This window comes from Strix aluco, chromosome 26, assembly GCF_031877795.1.
Source record: "Strix aluco isolate bStrAlu1 chromosome 26, bStrAlu1.hap1, whole genome shotgun sequence".
NCBI classification, from domain to species: domain Eukaryota; kingdom Metazoa; phylum Chordata; class Aves; order Strigiformes; family Strigidae; genus Strix; species Strix aluco.
This window is the reverse complement of record NC_133956.1, coordinates 8,029,083-8,051,068: the sequence shown is the minus strand read 5'-3', so window position 1 is coordinate 8,051,068 and position 21,986 is coordinate 8,029,083. Positions and strand designations below refer to the sequence as shown.

Genomic DNA, 21,986 nt, shown 5'->3' with positions numbered 1-21,986 from the left:
CACGCTGCTTCTCTTGGGAAATTTCCACAGCCTCTGTGACTTCCCTCGCCAGATTTGGCAGGAGTGACAGCTCTTCTTTGCTGTGGCATAAAGGTGGAAGGAGATATAATTGTTCATTGCCTTATCCACTCGAGTTCACTGCAGCAGTTTATTTTACTAAGAGTTAAGAATAGTAGGTTTAAGGAGTTCTCGCAGCACAAAAGCAGAGGAAGTGAGGGATCTGAGCATCTGCCACTTTAGTGATGCTTAATAGATGTCCTGCAAAGCTCTTAAATATTTTATAATCTAGTATCCAGAAGTGAAATATGGAGTATACGAACATACCTCCCGTCAGCTGACAACTGAACGTGATGAGACTGTAGCAAAATGTATGTTGAGGTATGTACGCTTCTGGCAGTGTAATAATTCCAGGTGTTGAGCACTACCAGATCTCACAGCAGGAAGATTCCCAATGTACTAATTGCAAAATAAAAGCCTCAATGGCATTGCTGACACTTTCTTACCAGTTCTGCACTGGTATTTCACAGGTCCTTGTGGGTAATTAATTACATGCAGATAGTTGTGAGCATTAGCAGGCTGTGGGGTTTGGGGGTCGGGCTTTTTTTGGTAGTTCTCATTTCCAACCTCAAATCAATATTGATTTTGTGTTAAACCTGGCATGTTTTTGCCAGTACAGGACTTCAGCATATTTCTGCGAAGAGATTAATAATTTAAGCAATTCATAAATTGCTGTTCATAAAATAGAATTTGTAATTAAACATGGATTAACTCCAAGCTGCCACTCTTCCACCCCATATTCTTTAAGAGGATCTAGCACTTTTTCACTAGAATATCATACTTACACTGCAATTAGTTCCCTTATAATACTGGTTCTATAGAGCAATCTAGCTGATACCTTTTGCTGTGGTAGGATCTATAAGCTTTGATTCACGTGACAGTGGAACTCTTGTTAACAGAGAAAAATATTTTGAAAATCGTCTGCCAAGCACTGCAGATTTCACATGTTGTCTGTAGTGGGCCCAACCGAATTCTGACATGAAGGCACATCAGCATCCTTCAGTACATTTGTCTGTGCCACCTGGGAACAGGTTGTTAGTTCTGAGTGAATCGTGCTGCTCTTTGTCCCCAGCTGGATGTGGTCCTTCCATTTTTACTTTTGGATGTTCTTGCCTTCCATGTTTTGAGGGTTTACCATCCCTTCTTTCTATAAGAAATCCCTGCGCTGCTGTTATTCTCCGGGTGCTTGACTGTTAAAGGCAGCAGGACGTCAGAAGGAGGTATCTTCTATTGTATTGCCATTTAGTGTGAAGGTGCCAGTGCCGGGGGCTGGCTGTAGACCTCAGTCCTTTGGCTTACAGACCAGGTTCTGTTATATCACTCCAGAATATCTGCAGCTGCTACATGGACGTCTAGAAGGTTATGGTGTCCCTGCAGTCATCAGCTGATAGTGAGGTGAGAGGCAAGATCATGGCTCCTGCCAGCGAGGCTCCCTTTGCTTTCCTGAATCCTTCACTCGCGAATCCCTGGGCATATCCATCAGCAGACAGGGCAAAGGAGGTGAAGGGATCAGGCTTTTCAGCAGCTGTATGTATTTACCCCACGGCCTGTTGACATTTTCCTATTGCCTTAATGGCCAAAAGGGTGAGTTTTGCTGAGGCTCAGCCTGTTCCTATCAGTCTGCCACTCCTCTTCCAAGCTTGCACTGAAATTCCTTTGTTTCCACATCAGTGGCAAGATGACAGAGTTGATTCTGCTGTAGCTTCTGTATGAGCTGTTAACAAGTACATGGAATATGACATTTCCCAGTGCTTTAGACTTTTCATTCTGACCAGTTATTGGTGCAGTTATCATGGATAATGTGTTGTGGTTGTGCTTGCCTCCAGCAAACATCTTGTTCTCTGGTGCTCTTCATGCAGCTCTGCTCATGTGTTTGCTGAAGGCAAACTGTAGAGTACTAGAACTGTGGAGTACTAGAGACCTGTAGAACTAGAGTTCTACAGCAAACTGCAGGCACTGAAGTGGCCGCAGTCCGCAGGTCACATCTCTCCACCTACTGGCCCTGGAAGTGGATGACTGAACCCCGGATAAACTGCTTGTTCCTAGTCACACAAATGCTCACATAATCTGTCAGAAGCCCTACGGTATTGCAGTGCACTCAAGGGTACCAAACCCTGTTGGTGAAACATCCATCAGATCAAACACAAATCATCTTAAATCGTCTCCACCCTCCTGTAGCTGAAATGCTTCTGGTAAGAGGTCTGTCTGTAACTCAGACATCTTTCGCATTTACCTGTCTCTTATGTTTTCCATCACAAGCAGAGTCAAAGGAGCTGTGGAAAAAACATGTTTCAAGTCTTCAAGCTGGTGCTATTGCCATATTGCACTCCACTGGGAAAAAAAAACCTTAGTGAAACACCCAGATCCCGTATCCCCACCTGTGATGGGTTACCACTGTATCATAAGAATCAGTAACAAGTGACACACATCTGTCAGTTGGTAACTTATTGCAGAGCCTCACAGTTCAAAGTTCAATAGGAGAAAAAAACCACTTCTGAAGAGATGCACTGATGATGAAACTACACAAACCAAGATGATTTAACATCTCCCTTGCCAAAAGGCAGAGAGGTCCCTCTCGAATATTTACCTTGAGACACCTTTGCTACTGATCAGACACTACACAAACTCATTCTTCTTACTAACCCCAGGGAAGAGGGAAAGACATTTCTGCAATTGAATCTGTGTATAAAAGGTTTCAATGAGCACCAGAAACAGTGCAAGAAAAGGGACAAGGTGCTGTGGCCAGGACTGGGGTGCTGGGAGCTCTTGCAGAAGCTCAGTTGCTCACAGAATTGCCCCTGGTAAGGAGCTGGTACAAGGGGTGGGGTGGGTGACGTGCTTGTGATTTCTAGAGACAAGTCCAGGAGAGAGGTCTTTTCCTAGGCACAGATATTTGCATTTCAAGGAAATGAAACTGCCTGTTAACTAGGAATGGCCAGAGTGTCATGGGCATTAAACTAAAGCAAACTGGTTTCAGGGAGATTTAGGTTATTGAGAGTCCCTGGAAGAAGAGGCCAGTGGGTAGAATATAGTAGAGAAACCTCGTCACGAGGACAAATTGAACAGATACTACCCACGGCATTAATGTTCACAGCCAAGTGGAATCCCTGGTAGGAGGAGGGCTGCAAAATCAATTGTCATGCCAGCTGGATAAAAATAGAGACCTTTTTAATTTAGCAAAGGTAATTTCAAGAAATGGGAGAAGACTGCTCCCACCACACACACCCCTCCCTCCTCAGTATTTCTTGCACTTGCTTGGTGGTGATTTTGGCACTTTTGGACTCCACAAGCCATTCAACTTGCTAACCTAGCAAAAGATTCATTGGGCTCAGACCAAAAATACAGGCTGGCAAGATACAGGCTGAGTGACTCCCCCAGGAGTCCAACACACCCAAGGCAGTGAAAGGGAGAAGAGGTAGAAGCAGGAGGGAGACTGTCTGCTTTACACGCAGCATTGTGAATCCGTTCAGCTTCCCCAGTAGCCATAGCAAGGCTTTATAATCAGTCTGCCAACCTGCTGGTGAAAGGGACTTCTCTCCCCAGCCCACTTGCTCAGCCAAGATTTACAGCTGCCTGTCCTTGTCGTGTGTACTTGCATTGCCATAACCTGACAGAAGTTCAGGCTGACTGCAAAGTAGTGAATTAACTAGATGTTCCTCTCCAGACAATGGGATGGGTTTATGAACACGTGGTAAGGGACCCAACACTCCTACCAGTGTAGGACCCCCCCTGAAACTTGTGCAAAGCTGAAACACGAGGAAAGAGAGATGTGTTTCAGAGAGTACTGGTGGGCAAGAAAGCTCTCTGCTGTGTAGCAGGATACTGGCCCGCACACCTGAGCTCTGGGGGACTTCAGAGAGTTTGTAACACCTCTCTCTGTGGCACAGTAGGTGATAGTGGTCCAAATCACAACACTCTCACAGTCTCACAGCAAATCCCCTCTCCCTTATAGGCATTTGCACAGAGGCTCTGCGGCTGAGCTTACATGGCATAGTTAAAGATTTAAGCGATGCACAAATGCAGAGTAAATCACAAAGCCGTGAATTTAAGGCCTCATCTGTTCCCTTCAGAATATAAAGTTGTCCTAATATTTATTTTAGTTATTCCACAGTCCGCTGTAGCTGCTGTGGGAATACAACAGAAGATTGGCAAGGAGGATTGTAAACATGCTCAAGTGACTTGCAGCTGAGGTGTTGAAAAACACACGCATCATATTGTCATTTAGCTTTGTGTGCTTGATGGGTAGAATGTCTGTGTTTAGATAACACAGGCCTGTGAGAGACTCAGAGACACCTTATTGAACATGCCTGAGATTCCTGCCCTGCTGTGGGAAAGATCAAAGCACAGTGGAAAACTCTGTCTGTGAAAATCCCTGGTATATATAAGGCAAAAGCAGCAGGTTCAAGATCTTTTCTTTCTCCTCATCTTCCCAGCTAGCAAGGACCGAGCTCTGTGGTGCCTGCGTCCCTGCTTGGGTGCTTCAGCCTGGGTGCTGCTGTGGAGATCCTCCGGGTTGTGAGGTAATGAGAATAAATTTACTCTTTGCATTTCATCCGTGGTTTTTGTGGTTGCTCCTGCGTCCAGCCTCTGTGTCAGCTCATGCAGCTGCAATGCCAAGAAATTAGTTTTCAATGGGGACATCTCACAAGTGACTCCACAGCTTTTAGGGGAAGCCAACCGACAGATACAATAGGAAAAAGATTTTTAAATGGGTAAAAATTTGGATTTATAAATGGGTAAAAACTAAACAGGTCAATAGCTTATTGCTTTTCATGACACAGTTCTTCCCAGCAGGTTTCATATTCCCAGGGAGATAACTAGTATTTTTGGCTCAGGTTAATCAGCCCCAGCTAAAAAGAACCAACCCCACACGACTCACTGCAACACCATCTCCCACAGCCTGAGCCAAGCCAGGCAACGACATACTGCACAGCACAGCCCCTCTTGCGTGGCTGATCACGCAGAGGACGTGTTCATTAAACAAGAGTTTTTAAGAGCATGGACTCTCCATTTCAGCGACAGATTTACTCTGCAGACAAGGCGTTACCACTAGCACAGTGTTCCTCAGGTGAGAATGGCCTAAGGGGAGCAGCTGGCTGGGGATGTACCAGTTAACACAGGAGAAACTGGGACACATTCAGCCAGTCACACCCTTGTCAAAGCCCTTTCTACATCAAAGGCTCGGATTTGCCTCCTCCTGTTTCAGACAGAGCAATTCCAGCCACTTATCCCCCCAGCCCAGCTTCACTGCAGCACTTCACCATGTAACATCACACACTGTGACGTAGGGTGGCTTCTACCCAACATAGAAATGAGCCCGTTCAGGCAGATTTACAGACATGACAGTGCAGGTGTGGAAGGAAAGGCTGTTTTCTTACCTGCCCATTCTTACTACATAAAAACCTCTTTTTGTCAGAGCATAGTGCAGTAAGGCCACACTATTTCAGTAGGTCACTTGTAGTATGTTTTATGATGGATTTCTTCTATTAAAATGGCAAAAGTGACTGAACCTGCACAAAATTAATCTTAATCCACCATTCTTTGGAAAGGGACTTAGATAAGGAACATCAAAAACTAGAGAGAGAAAAAACACCATTGGGCAATTATACTCTTTGCAGAAAAGAACATTCATGCATAAGTCAGATCTCAGCTGTCTGGCTCCAGGAACTTGCACCACCACAAGTGAAGTCACTGTGACTTAAAGTAGTGGTTTTGTCTCTCAGTTTATGGCACTAAACCCCAAGTGCCACAGACGAACCTTATCTTTTATACTCTGCTAGTTCAGTGGAGAGCCATCTCCCCCTATACCAAAGTGACAGTTTTCTTGAGACAAAGTTGTTTTTGTGTGAAGAGGTCTCTACACAGGTACCATTTTTTCCCAACTTTTCTTGCAGCTTTAACTGTAAAGTTAGCATGCTAAGTACAAATGGTCATGTCTTCTAACTAAATCTAAAGAAAAGAGTGAAGTTCTGTAGAGGACTGCTTACTCAAGAGCATATTCTTATTTTGGAAGAACAATGAAGTTTAAAACCAGATAGTGGACTTTTTTTTTTTTTTTTCATTAAACGGTTACTGAAAAGAAAAGAGGGACCGAGTAGTTTATTTGGCATTGTTGCAGACCACAGTTTAATTGGACGAATTTGGATTATGTTGAGCAATGCGTAGTCTTCAACGCTGTTTTACATCACAATCAGTATCGGCCATGCACATTCAACAACAGCATCAGCTTAGTCATCGTCTTTAAGCTTCTTGATCTTATACTTATGACGCTCGATTTCTTTCTGCAGCCGCTCGATCTCTTTCTTGTGGTGATCGATCTCTTCCTCATGGTGTTTCCGTAGGGCAGAGAGCTGCTCCCTCTCCTTCTCCCTGCAAGGAAGCACGGCACAAGCTGCGGCGGCCGCAGCCGCTGAGCGCAGGGCTCGGCGACCGGGGTTTGGCTGCAGGAGGGGGCGGCTGCCGCCGGGGCTGGCGGAGGCCCAGCGCCAGCCCCAGGCCCGGCCCCGGCCCCGGCGGGAGCGGCGTGCGCAGGCCCCCGCGGCGGGGAGGGCCAGGAGGGGCGGCGGGCCCCGCCGCGCCCCGCTCACCTGAAGTACCGCTCCTCCTCGGCCGCCTGCTTCTTCCCGAAGGCTCCTCCGGCCTCGCGGATGGCGCCGCCGCCGCCGCCGCCCTTGCCGGCGCCTTTGCCCAGCTCACCCAGCTGCGGGGAGAGACGGCGGTGAGCGGGGGCAGAGCCGGCGGCGGGAAGGACGGACGGACCGACCCCCCCGACCCCCCGCGCCCACCTGGTCGGCGCCCGAGCCCGAGCTCCACCGCTGCTGCTGCACCACCAGGGCCCCACGCAGGCCGCCCCGCGCCGCCGCCACGGCCACGGCCGCCATCGCCCGCCTGCCCTTGGAGCGCGGACGGGACCCACCCGCGGGGAGGGGCCGCCCCAGCCCGGCGTCACGGCCCGCGCATGCGCAACCTTCGCTTTCCCCCCCCTCCCCTCCCCGGGCCGGGCGGCGGTTGAGGGCCCGCCCGGCCCAGCGCCCGCCCCCGCCGCGGGCCTGCGCTTCCCCGCCCCGCCGGAGCTTCCCCCGGTTCCCCCGGGCCGGGCCCTCCCGCGGGGCGCCGGGCAGCGGGGGGAGGGGTGGGGCCTGTTGCTATGGCGCGCGCGGCGGTCACGTGCCGAGGGCGCCGCCCGCCCCGCCGGCCTCAGCGCCGTGCTCACGTGGGCGCGCGCGCGGCGTCACGTGGTGCTGGCGATGGCGGCGGCGGGGGAGCCCGGGGCGGGGGGCGCCGCCGAGGAGGCGTTCCTCACCTTCTACAACGAGGTACCGGCGCCTCAGCGCCGCCGAGGCGGCGGGCGGCTCCGCCCCGCCCCTGGGCCCTGCCCGCCCGCGGCCGGCGGCCGGCGGCCCTCCCCTCCCAGCGCCGGGGCCTGGCGGGCCGCACGGCGCCTGGCCCGGCCGGGCCGCTCTGAGGCTGCCCCGAGCCGCTGACGGGCGGGAGGGCGGGACGGGCGAGGCGGCTGCGCGGGGGGCGAGCGAACGGCCGGGGTGGGCGAGCGGGAGGTGCCGACGAGTTCGTGATCAGTCTGGGGAGAGCGGGCGTTCCCCGGGCTCGCTGCCGCCGGCCCCGCGGCGTCTCCCGCCCTCCGAAAAGCCCCTGTTACAGCTGGGGGAAGGAGCCAGGCGCTCACCCCCCATCCCGCTCCCTCGGGTAAACCGAGTGGGAGTTGTGCGCTCCGCGGGCTCAGGACACATCCCTGCGCTGGGCTCCGCTTCTTGGCCTTTTTGTGGCCAAACTGTCATCTGGGAAGGCGCGTGGGGCCCCTTCCCTCAGCCTCTGCTAGTCTCCGTCACTTTGTGCACAGCTTGGATGTGTTTACCTGAGCCTGCCCCCAGAAACGTAGTGCCAGTTTGGTGAATGCTTATTTTTTAAAATAAAGCTGAACGTTAAATGTAAATGGATGGTTTGGTTTGGCTTAATATTGTAAAGAACAAAAAGTAAACGGAACTAAACGACCTGTGGTCAGAATGAAGTGGACTTGTATGCTTGCACCGGTATCACTTAATGTGTTTCGTGGGGGCTATCCCGCCAACAGAGGGTTAAAAGCAGTAGTGCGGTAGGTTTCCAAGGAATCACGATGACAGTGCTGATGTAGGAGCAAAGCGAGGGGAAGAGCCACAGCTGTTGAGCAAGCCATAGGAGAGACAGGCAGAAGTGCTTTCCAGGTTTTTTTATAGTTAAAATGTCAAAAATACTGTCATGCTGTAGAAAAGGCTAAAAAAATGTGCTCTGCTAGCGCTTGAGTAACATAGCTACAAGCTTGGGATGTGCACGAGTTATTGTTAATAGTATGGGACAATGATGACTGCTGTAGTAAACACACGGGAAAACAGGTAAGTGCATTGTGTTGGTCAGTTAATATAGGTCTCTCTTGTTCTTTAGGTAAAGCAAATTGAAAAACGAGACTCTGTTTTAACATCAAAAAACCAAATTGACAGGCTGACCCGACCTGGATCTTCCTATTTCAACCTGAACCCTTTTGAGGTTAGTTTGAAAGTTTTATCCTCCTTTCTGACTTGGTATGCCAACTTCCTGATTTACTGGGTATTTATTTCAGTAAAAAGACCAAACATAAAGAAAAAAAAATCTATACATGTGGATTGTTGTGTAGAAGACTTACAGAAGATGGGATGTGCCATTCTTCTACAGCAGGCACAAACAACATTGTTTTGACACATCCCTCTCGTGCAGCAGCACTGAAAGATTTGGCAGATTAATGCCAGGTGCTTTCTGAATGAGAACGTAACAGCTACAGGTAGCGTGATTGACAGGTTCTGGTCTGAGCCCTCTTGGCATTTCTAGTAGTGTCTTTTACTTTGGATGTTCATCCCACTGAACTTGTGTAGTGTATAGAATGAGAGAAGGGCTCTCAGTGCTCACACTAGTGAGCAATCTTTGAGGAGTCAGTGGAAAACAGATAATTCCCTTCCGCATTGATTCCAGTTGCAGTCAGTTATAAAGTCTTAACAAGTATGAAAGCCCGAGGAAGGCAGTAAATAAAACAATCTGGTGTTCATCTGGAGCTGGCTTTCCCTCTGTGTATTCCTTGCTGAAATCATCTTCATCTATGTTTTTAAAGCCTCAGGTGCTTTTTGCAGACTCAGTTTCAGGTTGGTCAGCCAGATCAGTGGGCAGATTCACCTTGACGACGTTCAGTTCTGTGTAGATCATAGCACTTGACTTGGAGAGGAAATTCAAGCCATGTAGAAGTAGGCTGTAGCTTTCCTGTGAGAGAGTGGCTTTTATTTGCAGATTCTTAGTGTCAGACCAGTGTGCACATGTATTGAGTAGGCTCACTTGTTGTTTAGGATTTCTGTTCAGTAAATTAATTCACAAAAGAGCTCCTAAACTCTGCCACATCCCTAAAGATCAGTAGACAAGTGGACTCATCCATGGAAACCAAACAGTAAAATTCTCCCGTCTTCTTTTGGAATGATAATGAATACATTCTTACCAAGTAATATGTTTCCTGCCCAAAGTTCTCCGTTATGAATGATGTGACAGTGTCTCAAGGCCACCAGATGCTTCTGTTTCTGCCAGACTGAGCATTGCTACAGGACTGGTTGAAGGTTTAGACCAATTGTGGTTATTTAGGGATGGCAGCTGTCTACATGAGACTTGAGTGTGGAAAGGACACTGACACAGGAAGAGGAATCTAGCATTGCTAAAAGTAGAATGTCCCAAACATGGTGTCTCTTAAAATGTTTCTGTTTTACTAGGTGAAAATACATGTCCTGAAGCAGCACCCTGGTGGGGGTAGCATTGTGTCTGTGTGCTGGGGAACCAACTATTTAGAGCTTGCTGCCAGGAACCTGAAACATGGTCATCATATCATCGAACTTGCTCAACTCTCATGGTCTCTTTTAGGTACTGCAGATGGATCCTGAAGCCACAGATGAAGAGATAAAGAAAAGATTTCGGCAGGTATTTGGATTTTGCACTTGAAGTCTCTGGAAGGAAACCAGAAGCTCTGTAGGGATTGGGCAGCTGTGTTTGGGAACAGGAAAAATGGTGGTAAAGCTGTATCTGGGTAGAGCAGTAGCCATTTTGGAAAGAAATCATAGAATCATGGAATGGTTTGGGTTGGAAGGGACCTTAAAGACCATCCAGTCCCACCCCCCTGCCCTGGGCAGGGACACCTTCCACTAGCCCAGGTTGCCCAAAGCCCCGTCCAACCTGGCCTTGAACCCTTCCAGGGAGGGGGCAGCCACAGCTTCTCTGGGCAACCTGTGCCAGTGTCTCTCCGCACAGAACTCTGTCATGCATAGACAATCTTTGCATCAGCAAGAGGAGAGCTGCAGAAGTGTCCCTGGTCCATGGTGTGCTGCTTTGCCTGTGGGGTGTGTGATGGGGCTATCGCAAACTGATCTGCCCGTGTATAATCAGCTTGCTGAGCTAAAGTCCAGCGAGAGGGTCAAAATTCATCAGAAACTAAGAACTGAGAGAAGGTATTTTTCTCAAATATATGGACTTGGATCCAGAGGTGTATTTTCTGTGAGGTTTCTTTAAGAATTTCAGTGGTCATTTTTGGTGGCTGGGTTAACTGGAACAGCAGCAGCCCTGCTCACTGACCTGTCTGCATTGCCCCATACAACCCAGGAAACATTACCCTAGACTTACTCTGCTGACAGATCTGCAGGAGAAATTTGAGTTTAATCAGTGTATGCAGAAAAGAAACACAGTATTTGGAGGACTGTAGCCTCCCACCTGAATTAGTGGTGTAAACGTCAGGAACTGTCTTTAGACAGGAAGCTGTGCTGGCTGACAGGGGAACATGCTGCCCGGTTGGTGATGGGATATGGGCTGCTCCTATAAGTGGGAAGTGGGAGGATAACCTTTTAGTCTGTTGCTGACTTCTCAGTTCTGCAAATCCATAAATGGGCTGTCTTAGCTTTAGGCTGTTAGAATACCACAGGGAAATGTTTTGAAGTCAATGTGATGAAATGAAAAAAGTGCATGGAATTGTGCATTGAAGAAATCAAACACCGAAATACAAAATGTGGCACAGCCAACAGAAAGAAAAAGACACTGGCTGTAACAAATCCCAGGGTAAATCAGCAGCATGCTGCTGCTCTTCAGGACCAGAGGCAAACCTTTTTCCTGTGAGCTAGAAAGTGCCATCTGTAGAGTTCAGGAAGTAATTACTTTGCATTCTTGGTCACTGATGCAATTTCGGTTGCCGCACTGTGACTGGTTTTGAACATTACACTGGGAAAGATGCAGATAAACTAGAGAGTCCATACAGCAACAGCAAAAATAAGAGGTCTGAAAAAAAAAAAAAGCCATATGGGGAAGATTTGAAAGAACTTTCTCTTTCTCTAGAAGTGGAAGGTGGAGGATGTGTGCTTTCCAGCCCATTTAAGGCTGCCCTAAAGATGGTAGTGGTCAACATCCTGTCTCTGCTGGGGAGAGAGTACAGGAAGGAGTTTTCTTAACTTTCAGTAAAGGAGCCTAAGGAAAATCTTACCCACTCTTTTAAATAGTTTGATATTTGAACAGCCTTAGGGATACTGGAGAACTTGGGAGATGTTGTTGGGTAAAAGGTAAACTTCAGTTGAGGATGATCTTTGTAGGTTTATTTCTTAAGGCCAAGGATACAAAACTTGGGTGACCACGGGGTTGATATCAGCCCCAGGCACTGCAGCTGAATGGTGTTTATATTGTTCTGCACATCCCACGCTGCAGCTTTTCCTGGACAGCCTATTACAGGGATGGTATTTAATTTATAAGCTTTTACTGATGCATATTTCTACATGTTATCAGCTGATTTGTCCGCATACAAATGTGATCCCCTGTGATTCCTTTTATCTGAGGCTATTTCCTTCCTCTTGCAAAAATCTCTGAAATATTCTTCATCTTTTACAATGATCTTCACAGCAAGATCCTTTCTCTTGTAGTTGTCAATATTGGTGCATCCAGACAAAAACCAAGATGATGCAGATAGAGCCCAGAAGGCATTTGAAGGTAATATCCTCCCCCTTTTTCTGGGCTGGTGTATGATAGTAGTTGGACTGCTATTCTTCTGTAGCTGGTTTAAATGTTTATTAGGGGTGGAGACCTCACTGACGACAGAAGAATGGCTGTAGAGGCACTGTAGATGAGGGGGAAGCAGTGTGTCGGGTGGTGTTTCAGCAGAGAATTTCACTAGGTGGCGATAATTACATTGTCAACAAACACGTCCCTCGGGTTTCCAGATTGTTCAAGCAAAACTGTTTAATCTGTGCATTAGATTTTATTCAAAGACCATACGACAGAAGTAATATGATGATTTTAGGTGTGTGCATTACGGTGAGGCTTTATGCACCTTCAACTTACCTCATGCCCTATAACTAAATCACTCGGTGGGACTGATACTTCCACCCTGCTAACTCCAAAAGCTATCTGACAGTTTCTGCTATTACTGTACCCTAAATCTCATTTGAATAATTGTGATATCACTTACCTAGATGTATTTAGAAAAACAAACTAAAACCAATCAAACAAAAACCCCCAAATTCTAGAAAGCAAAATTTGTGTGGTCAACGAGTAGCAATCTTGCGATGCCTTGTGAATGTGACTACTGGTGCTATTGATGCTGATGCTTTTTGTTAGCTGTAGATAAAGCGTACAAGCTGCTGCTAGACCAGGAGCAAAAGAAGAGGGCCTTGGATGTGATACAGGCAGGAAAAGAATATGTGGAACACACTGTAAGTATTCCATAGGGACGTCCAGAGGTGGGGGTGGGTGCTAATCAGTTGTCTGTAATTTTTGGTATACCCACTGCATGTTTAGGTCATTAAAAGGTGAGCTGAGCAAACCTCATCAGGAAGCTGTGCAGGTGGACTCTGGCTCTTCGCGGCATGAACAAACATGCTTTGTCCAAGACTGCTGTTGAGCTCAGTGCAAGATAATTCGGTGAAATTCAGTACTTGAAATAATTAGGTCAGACCACGTGATCTGACCTAAATATTTTTTTTCAAGTCTGTGAATGAATGATGCAGTTCAGATGTGTGTAGGTGGAAGAAAGTAGGTGGTGACAGCAGGAGACTGGGAAATTTGGGGGAAAATGACCTATAAGATAAGAAAAGGAGCTTGGATTGCATTGGCCAAGAGTTGAGTGACATGGGTGGACTAAAACACAACAAGCTTATGGGAGAACTCACATACTCTAAACCAAGGGACACTTAATGTTCTGCTTGTTAAGTCTTTTGACTATTACAAGCAAAATAACCTTCCTTGGATGGTATATATTGGATATGAATATATCTTAAAAACAAACAAAAAACCCCACAAAGGGATTGTGTTGAATGAATAGTATCTAACATAGTATTTTTAATTATTACAGTTCATGTGATAGTGATCCTGTATGTGTTCATCCTGACCTAGGACCAGGAGGTTTTAATCTAAAATAAAACATTGATCCAAATCAAGAACTTGCTGTCATCCAGAGTTCTTCCCACACGGTGGAATAGGAATGCAGAATGACTTGGATACAATTATGTAAACTCTATGAAACTTTTTAGGCTCTTATTTTTGTTCTTAATCTTTAGGTGAAAGAAAAAAAGAAGCAGTTGAAGAAGGATGGAAAACCTCCCACTGTAGAAGAGGATGATCCTGAAGTTGTAAGTCATATACTGGGGAGTACCGAAGGTGTTTCGAGGAATTAAGAGTCAAAACCAGTACAGAAGTATTTATTAGATTTGTTAGTGTTGTAAATCCTTGCGCTTACAGAAGAACGAGTTTTGATAAGCCAGTGTAGAGTACCATGTGTTGGGCAATACCTGTATACTTTAGAAAATAATTTAACTGTAGTATAAGGAATAAATACATCATGAGATTATATAGATCAAAATACCCAATTCTTTTCTTGGAGCAAGTCTTCATTGCTTGCAAATCATGCAGTCTCTTTTGAATTGAATTTCTTGTTGTATTCTGAATGCTGGAACTGTGCTGTTCTTGCTGCCAGCAGAGGCTTGAACAGAATAATAGATGATTATCAAACACTGACATCATTAGTCTTACTGTCATCACCTTTTTTTTTCCTACAAAGTGATTTTTTCCTCTTGATAGCACCACAGTAACCCCGTAACAATCTTATTTTCCATTGATTTTCAGAAGGCTCTTGCTGTTCTTTAATAATGAAGTTTGTTTTAACTATACTGATATTTTCTACTGGAAAGCCAACGCTAGACTTTTACAACACACCAAGAAGATCTGCTGGGAAATTACTAAACAGTGGCCATTTTGCCTCTTTTTGTAAAATAGAACATTGCAAGACTTAACAGAGCAATAAGAGAGCTTGAAATGAACAGTTCTGCTTGGCACAGCTCCGTGAATACAAAAGAAAATGAGACTAATATGAGGCTAACAAGTAGTTGTTTCCTGAGGGCCAGAATTTAATCAACAGTGGTTTATACTTTTTCATATGCAGCTGCTGCTGCTGACTGTAGTCAAGGCAGGATACAGGGTTCTGTGGGCACACACACATGCTTCACATTCTTTTTATGCTTCTTACTTTCTTATGTAAAACAGACTTCTCTAACTGTGTTAATGGGCATTATTTTAAGACTGGATTTGTGTTTTACAGTTCAAACAAGCTGTATACAAACAGACGATGAAGCTCTTTGCAGAACTGGAAATTAAGAGGAAAGAAAGAGAAGCAAAAGAGATGCATGAAAGGTATGAGCAGCATTCTGCTTGTGCAGTTCAGGCTCTTCTTCCCCCTTCGTGCTTCCTCAGAGAAGATAAGGAATCATAGAGTCTTAGAAAGGCCTAAGTTGGAACAGACCTCTGGAGATCATCTGGTCCAACCTCCTCCTAAAAGCAGGGCCTTGGACTAGATTAACAAGGGTCCTGTCAAGCTGACTTCCAGTGATGCAGATTCTGGGTAACCTGTGGGTTGTAGAGCTCTGTGCTTGAGAAGTGCAAACAGGAAACTTGCCCTCCTGTATTTAAGGCACTGATCTGTTTGGTATGCTTATATACTCTTATGTGCATACATGGAGGGCAGCTAAAACAGGGAAATGGTGACACATTTCTGCATGTTGTTAGCATGCACTGAAACTATTTTTAATTTTAATTAAGTACCAGAAATACTCTGTGGCATGTGTGATCCTGAACTGTTTTAAGTACTCACTGAGTGCTCCCTGTGGATGCACTTCATGGAACGGTGTTTCTGTGCTGGTCAGGGAAGGCAGTCTTGGGAGATGGTTGCAAGGCACTACTTTTGAACACAGATGAAAATTAGGAGGGGAAAATTTTTCTTACCTTGCATGCTCAAATGTTTATTAACTTCTGAAAGTGTGTAGTCTCAACAGTTTTAGAGACTTATCACTAGAGTTATGAAGGAGTCCAACTTGTTTTGCCAAGCAAGAGAAGCTGACTCACTAATTAAATACATGCATGTTGTCAGTGGTGCCAGACCATCTATTCTGCTTGCTGCTCTTCCAGATCTGAAATAAAATTCTATTTACTCTGCTATCTTAGATGTGTGTATTTATCTATTCTGATAAGCACTTTAATCTACCAAGAAATCAGAAGAGCTTTCCGAGATGTTTTGAAAATATTACTGTGTTTCTTTAAAGTAGATGCTTGTGGGTTCATAACTTCTTTGTGGCTTCCCTTCCAGGAAGCGGCAGAGGGAAGAGGAAATTGAGGCACAAGAGAAAGCTAAACGAGAGCGAGAATGGCAGAAGAACTTTGAGGTAATCAGCAGCTTTAACTTACAGGATGGGCCTCAGCAACTCTTGGCTGTGCTGCAGGGAATGCCCCTAGAGAGAAGAGACTGTCTGCAGGTGCTGTAGGACAGTTTAAACAGACACTTAGTAAAAGATCCTGCAGGAGCTGGGTTTTGTCCTTGTGTGGGGAGACGAGCCCACCAGTGGGGCTTTGGTATCACTTTCCAGAAACAGGTCTGGTAAATGAAGGTGTAGGATTTTTCAGATCTGTCAGCAGTTCATTCTTGTCCCTAGTCAGAAATCTCAATTGCTGCTTAGCCCAGGTCACTGGTGACCAGTAAAACTTAATCTGGCAGCTGTTCAGCCACTAGTGTGGACTGTTGTTGGTACTTTTCAGTCTGGTTGCTAACACTTACGAATCTGTATCTCTCGTGAATATCAGAGACCTGAATGACAGTCACTTCCCTTTGACCCTTCCACCCTGTGTCAGGGTTTAGGCAGATCAGAAGTAGCTTTGTGGTTGTTGTGCTGCTATTTTAGGGGTCAAACCTACAGCCTGCCAGAGTTATCGAGCCTGTAACTCTTCCCTCACTACACACCAGAGGTGAAGTCTTGTGATACGGGGTGGGGTGGTGGGCAGGAAGGAAGTCGGTAACAGTGTGCAGGACCTCATGAAAAGATGAGCTAGATTGCTCATTTAATCCAAAACCGGATCCCTGTCTCTGTTCAAGAGGACTTTAAAAAAGAGAGTGTCTGGGAGAGAAGTGTATGAGCTGGACTGGCATCCCATGGGAAGTGGACAATTAGGATGTTTCTGGAGACTCAGCTGGGAAGAGTTATCTAACATGGACAGAGGAAGCTGGATATTCTGGAAAACCTGTGTAATGCTGCTGTGTGGAGTGCGCTGTGGGTTTTGTCACGTAATGCCAGAGAGAGATAAATGTCACTGCCCTTGCTGCTGGCAGAAGTTCTGTGCTCTCACACCAGAATGGCCACAGAAGTTGGATGTCATTGATGTAGGGATGCAGTAAAGCGTAGCAGCTGAGGAAATGTGAGCCAGTATTCCAAGCAAATAATGATGGACCAAGCAAGGGGAGCTGCAGCACTCTTGATATTGCAGCTCTGAATACCTGCGTGTCCTCAACCACTCCTGGACAGCTGAACCTCTGCAGATGTCTTCTCCAGCCTTGCTGGTGACCATTTAATCCAAGTGAAAAGCTAGGTGTTAATGTCCAAAATGGATCACTGGAATACACAATAAGTGGCTTATTTCTGCTAGTGACCATCATTGAGAGAGAGTGGTTGGAGAGAAAATAACGTGAATTCTTGGCTGCTCCTGTATGTGTACTGCCTTTGAAATATATCCAAAAGGAGTATGTGTGTTGCTGCTTTGAATGATATTTCAACAATAAGGGCAAAAAATCTTAAGGTGATATTCTGCAATTGTGATTCTGTCTCAGTTTCAAAAAAAAAAAAAACCCAAATAAACCCAACACAGAAATCCCAACCTTTAAAGGTGCTCATGTTGTACCTCTGCATTGCTCTTCTGGGCTTTCCTGCTCCTGGTGATTCCAATCCTTGTCTGCATACTGCATCCTAGAAGCTGTGCATAGGCTGCTGTCACAGCTGAATTATATCTTGATGTATTTTAGAATGAGCAGGTTGGAACATCTACTTATTCCCACCCAACCCTCAAAATTCACGTTCTTACTAATTTCAAGAGTAGCTTCCACCAACAAACTGTAAGAAACCAGAAGGTTAGAACAGAAGTTGCCATACAGCCTTATGCCTGGCAAAAGTGTGATCACAGAATGGTTGTGGTGGGAAGGGACCTCTGGGGCCCATCTGGTCCAACCCCCCTGCTCCAGCAGGGCCATCTAGAGCCCGTTGCCCAGGACCACTCCCAGATGGCTTTTGAATACGCTCAGCGATGGAGACTCCACAACTTCTCTGGGCAGCCTGTTCCAGTGCTTGGTCACCCTCAATAAAAACATGTTTCCAGACATTCAGATGGAGCCTCCTGTGTTTCAGTTTGTGCCCACGGTCTCTGCTTCTGGCACTGAACATCACCAAGAGGAGCCTGGCTCAATCTTCTTTCTGCCATCCTTCAGATACTTGTACATATTGATGAGATCCCGCCTGAGCCTTCTCTTCTCCAGGGTGAACATTCCAGCTCTCTCAGCCTCTTCTCATATGAGACCTGCTCCAGTTCTTTGATCATCCTTGTGGCCCTTTGTTGGACTCTCTCCAGCGTGTCCATGTCCCTCTTGCACTGGGGAGCCCAGCGCTGGACACCACACTCCAGGGTGGCCCCAGCAGTGCTGAGCAGAGGGGAAGGATCACCTCCCCCGACCTGCTGGCCGTGCGTTGCCTAATGCAGCCCAGGACAGACCCCGTTCACCTTTGCAGCAAGGGCATGTTGCTGCTCACATTCAGCCTGGTGGCCACCAGGACCCCCAGGTTGTTTTCCACCAAGCTGCTTTCCAGCCAGGCGGCCCCCAGCACGTGCTGGTGCCTGGGATTGTTCCTCCCGGGGGCAGAACTTTGCACTTCTCCTTGTAGAACTGCATGAGGTTCCTGTCAGCCCATTCCTCCAGCCTGCCAGGGTCCCTCTGGATGGCAGCACCACCCTCCGGCCTACCAGCCTCTCCTCCCAGTTTTGTGTCATCTGCAAACTTGCAGAGGGTGCGTTCTGCCCCGCTGTCCAGATCACTGCTAGAGCTTGGCCTTGCCCCATCCTGCCATGGGGAAGGACGAGAGTGAAGCAGCTATTGTGTGTGCAGCACAGGTACTGCAGGTACAGCTGTGATCAGATGGGCCTTGAGTGTATGGATCCCACACTGGGAAATGGATCATCCCTGGGCTTGTTCTGTCCTACTGTGTGAAACCTTCAGCTTGTACAGTTCATAGATTGGCTTTGTGGAGAGTCTTTTTTTTTTCCTCCCCAGGAGGGGTTTCTGCTGCTCTGCAGGTAGGTTAGGTAGAGCAGAGTGCACCAGAGACCTTTTCTCACTGTGTCTTTGTGATGAAGCTTGGGGCAGGAAGCGTGAAAGAAGACACTACATTTCCTTTCTCTCTTCTCCGTGCCTCCAAGCTGCAGCACAAGGAGAGCTGTCTCAAGGATGTGAAACAGAGTAAGGAAATGGCACGTTCTGGGCTGACAGATTGAGGGAACTGGGGGGTTTAGTCTGGAGAAGAGGAGGCTGAGGGGAGACCTCATCGCCCTCTACAAGTCCCTGAAAGGAGGGTGCAGAGAGGGGGGATGAGTCTCTTGAGCCAAGGAACCAGCGCCAGGACAAGAGGGAATGGCCTCAAGCTGCGCCAGGGCAGGGTCAGACTGACTCTTAGGAAGGATTTCTTTGCAGAAGGGGTTGTTGGGCGTTGGAATGGGCTGCCCAGGGCAGGGGGGGAGTCCCCATCCCTGGAGGGGTTGAAGAGTCGGGTTGACCCAGCGCTGAGGGATCTGGTGGAGTTGGGAACGGTCAGGGTGAGGTTCATGGTTGGACTGGAGGAGCTTCAAGGGCTTTTCCAACCCAGATGATTCTGTGATTAGGAATATCCACTGGAGATGAGGTTTATTCTTTGCTTTGCCCATCAGAGGATTCAGTAGGCTCTAGTCAGGACTGCACATCCCAGGCTGGCTGCATCTGAAACAAAACAACAGCATAGTGCCTATACTGGTGTTTGTAAGCTCACTTGTAGTTCCACCGCTGCGCCTGTTGCTCTGGCTCTTCACAGTGTCTGTATGTCCTGACTGCCAGGGTGCTACCTGCTGGATAAGGGGAAAAATTGCTGTTGATCTCATGAAACTGGTGGGTACTGCCTGTTCTCTGGCTCTTGCACTTCTTAATTCTTCATTTTCTCTCTGTTGTTCCCAGGAAAGTCGGGATGGTCGTGTGGACAGCTGGAGAAATTTCCAGGCAAATACAAAGGGGAAGAAAGAAAAGAAAAACAGGACCTTCCTGAGACCTCCCAAAGTAAAAATGGAGCAGCGCGAATGATCTTGGCAGCACTGCCCAAGTGCAGCTCCTCAGTCCCCTCCCTGCTTTTAAGGACTCATTGGCACCTAGAGTAAGAATTGCTTTTTAGTAGACTGTTTGTTTCCAGTTCAATTAATTATTGGTCAAAGTATTTTTTGTACTCTGTCCATTTTAACTAGGGCCATAGTATGAACTCAGCCAGGAACCCACTATATGTAGAATACTTGGCTTAGGAGGGTCCCCACCATTATTGCTGTCCTGTTTGTCTGCTGCCCTGTAACTTGATGTTTTGTACTTCACAGAGATTGTGCTGTTTCACCACTTCCATTTCTAGTTTGAGAGCTGAACAAAATACTGGAAATACATCTGTACCTTTCCAGGTATCATCTTTCTCAGCAAGTTCAGCTTTGGAAAGGTCCAGGCTCACTGTGGGAATCTGCTTCCAGCACTGTGCAGTGCAGCTGACCTGCAGTTCAAGTCCTGCAGCTCCTCACTGAACTGGGTGGTGCTTGGAAGGACCCTTCCCCCGAGACCTGATTTCCAAACTAAAATCCCAGCTCTCAGGCTTAGACTTCTGTTAATCTCAGACCAGCTGGTCACTTTCTGTAAAGGAAAAATAACTTCTCTTGATTAATAGTTAAGTTGCAATGGTCTGTATGTAAAATAAATTTTTACCCAAGTTACTGGGTTTTTTTCTTGGAACTATTCAAAGATACAACTGCAAGGGTGTGAGTTGAGTGCTGGCCACTGCTGAGTTGCTGCTCTTCATGAACACTTTCCCTGTAAGGCTCTGCTGTCATCCCAGAGTCTGTTCTGACGTGAGTTTTGAGGTGACAGTCCTGCAGCGTGGCACCCAGGAGGGTGGGGAGAGGGTGTCTCTTGCCTGGGTGCTGCTGGGTGGATGCGGGTGAGCCGGAGCCTGTGCTGGAAGCTGAGCTTCTCGCTGGGCCTGGGGGAGCGTGGACGGGGCGGGAGGCCCTGGGCACCTCTTAGGGGTGTAACTCCTGAGCTCTGGGATGCGCTCAAACTCAGGAGTTTTGATTTTTAAAATCCTACTTTGTGTGTGTATTGTAAGTTTTTAAGAGATAGATTCTCAGCTGTTTAAAGCTGTTCAAAATGGGCTGTACTGCAGATCCAGATGTGCCTGGCAGACTCCTGGAGGCCTTTCCACAAACTCTTCCCATCTGTCCTGTTGGCCACCCCGTACTTGGGTGCTGTGGGTAGCTGCCTCCGTGAAGACACAGCTTTGCTTCCTCCTCCCTGTGTTAGCCAGCTCCTTTCACTTGGACTTGCTGTCTTATGTGCCCTCATCTCCAAATGAGCACAGTCCTCTGTGCCGCTCTTTGTGTCTGGGGCGTTGGTGAGGTCCTTCAGGGGGACTGGGCCTGCTGCCCCTGAAGAGTTGCCTCCACCTCCTGGTGTCTCAACTCCTTATGGCCGCCTGTTTCTGCCTGCTAGGGAGGAGCGACATCATCGAGTTGTTGTGTTACCAAAGAGATTTCTGCAGGAAAAGCAGCTCCCAGGGAAGGTAGAACTTTCTGACAGGGCCTAGGACTTAGATGAATCTGCTGAAAGGTGACTGGTGCTCTCCACTCGCCTTTGTTTCTTCTTTTCCTCTCATGCACTGGTCTGTGTGACATCCTTCCCTAATAAAGCTAAGGTATTTTGGTGTTTTACACATTAACTACCTCTTAGAACAGTAGAATACAATTCCCATTTTTTGTGTAAACACAGGAATACAGTTTCTTTGCCTTATTTGTCCTGCTAGGTATAATCTGCAAGATAGATAGCTTAAGCTGAACCTCAAGGGGCAAAACACAGCTTAAAAAATAACACATCAGTGAAGTCTGGGTGGCACAGAAGAGCCAAACAATAGCAGCAGCCTAAGGTGGGTGATGGGTCTGGGAGACACTGAACTGTGCAGCATTGCTCTGGTTCACAGCCTGATCCTCCATGAACTGGGGACCCGTTGGTAGGACGTAACTTCCTTCTCAAGGCAACGATAAGCCACGTTTGTTCTGGGGAAAATGTCAGTTAACTTTTGCGGTGCTGTCTCTCAGATGCAGCCTCTTCTGCTTCCTGGGCGTAAGGAACGAGCAGCGCTGGGCAGCAGCTCAGATGATTAGAGGATTTCTAAGTGCAGTCTCTTGCCCAGAGGACATGCTGTCCTTCTGACTCGTCTGCCTCTTGTTCCCCTGTCAAAGTATTTCTCAGAGATCTGTCCCAGAACTCCTGTCCC

General features: G+C 47.2%; 2 protein-coding genes across 2 annotated transcripts; one reads left to right on the top strand and one right to left on the bottom strand.

Annotated features, from left to right (window-relative positions):
• Positions 1–6,141: 6,141 nt before the first annotated feature.
• ATP5IF1 (ATP synthase inhibitory factor subunit 1) lies at positions 6,142–7,002 on the bottom strand. The gene is made up of 3 exons (XM_074850695.1): positions 6,843–7,002; positions 6,645–6,757; positions 6,142–6,426 (listed from the first exon to the last, which is right to left on the bottom strand). Exons 1-3 carry the CDS (start codon positions 6,936–6,938, stop codon positions 6,285–6,287), a joined length of 351 nt encoding a protein of 116 aa, XP_074706796.1. The 5' UTR covers positions 6,939–7,002; the 3' UTR covers positions 6,142–6,284.
• Positions 7,003–7,218: 216 nt separating this feature from the next.
• DNAJC8 (DnaJ heat shock protein family (Hsp40) member C8) lies at positions 7,219–20,430 on the top strand. Its single transcript, XM_074850694.1, has 9 exons — positions 7,219–7,373; positions 8,494–8,595; positions 9,979–10,035; positions 12,009–12,075; positions 12,703–12,797; positions 13,641–13,712; positions 14,678–14,769; positions 15,719–15,794; positions 19,646–20,430. Exons 1-9 carry the CDS (start codon positions 7,305–7,307, stop codon positions 19,766–19,768), a joined length of 753 nt encoding a protein of 250 aa, XP_074706795.1. The 5' UTR covers positions 7,219–7,304; the 3' UTR covers positions 19,769–20,430.
• Positions 20,431–21,986: the final 1,556 nt, after the last annotated feature.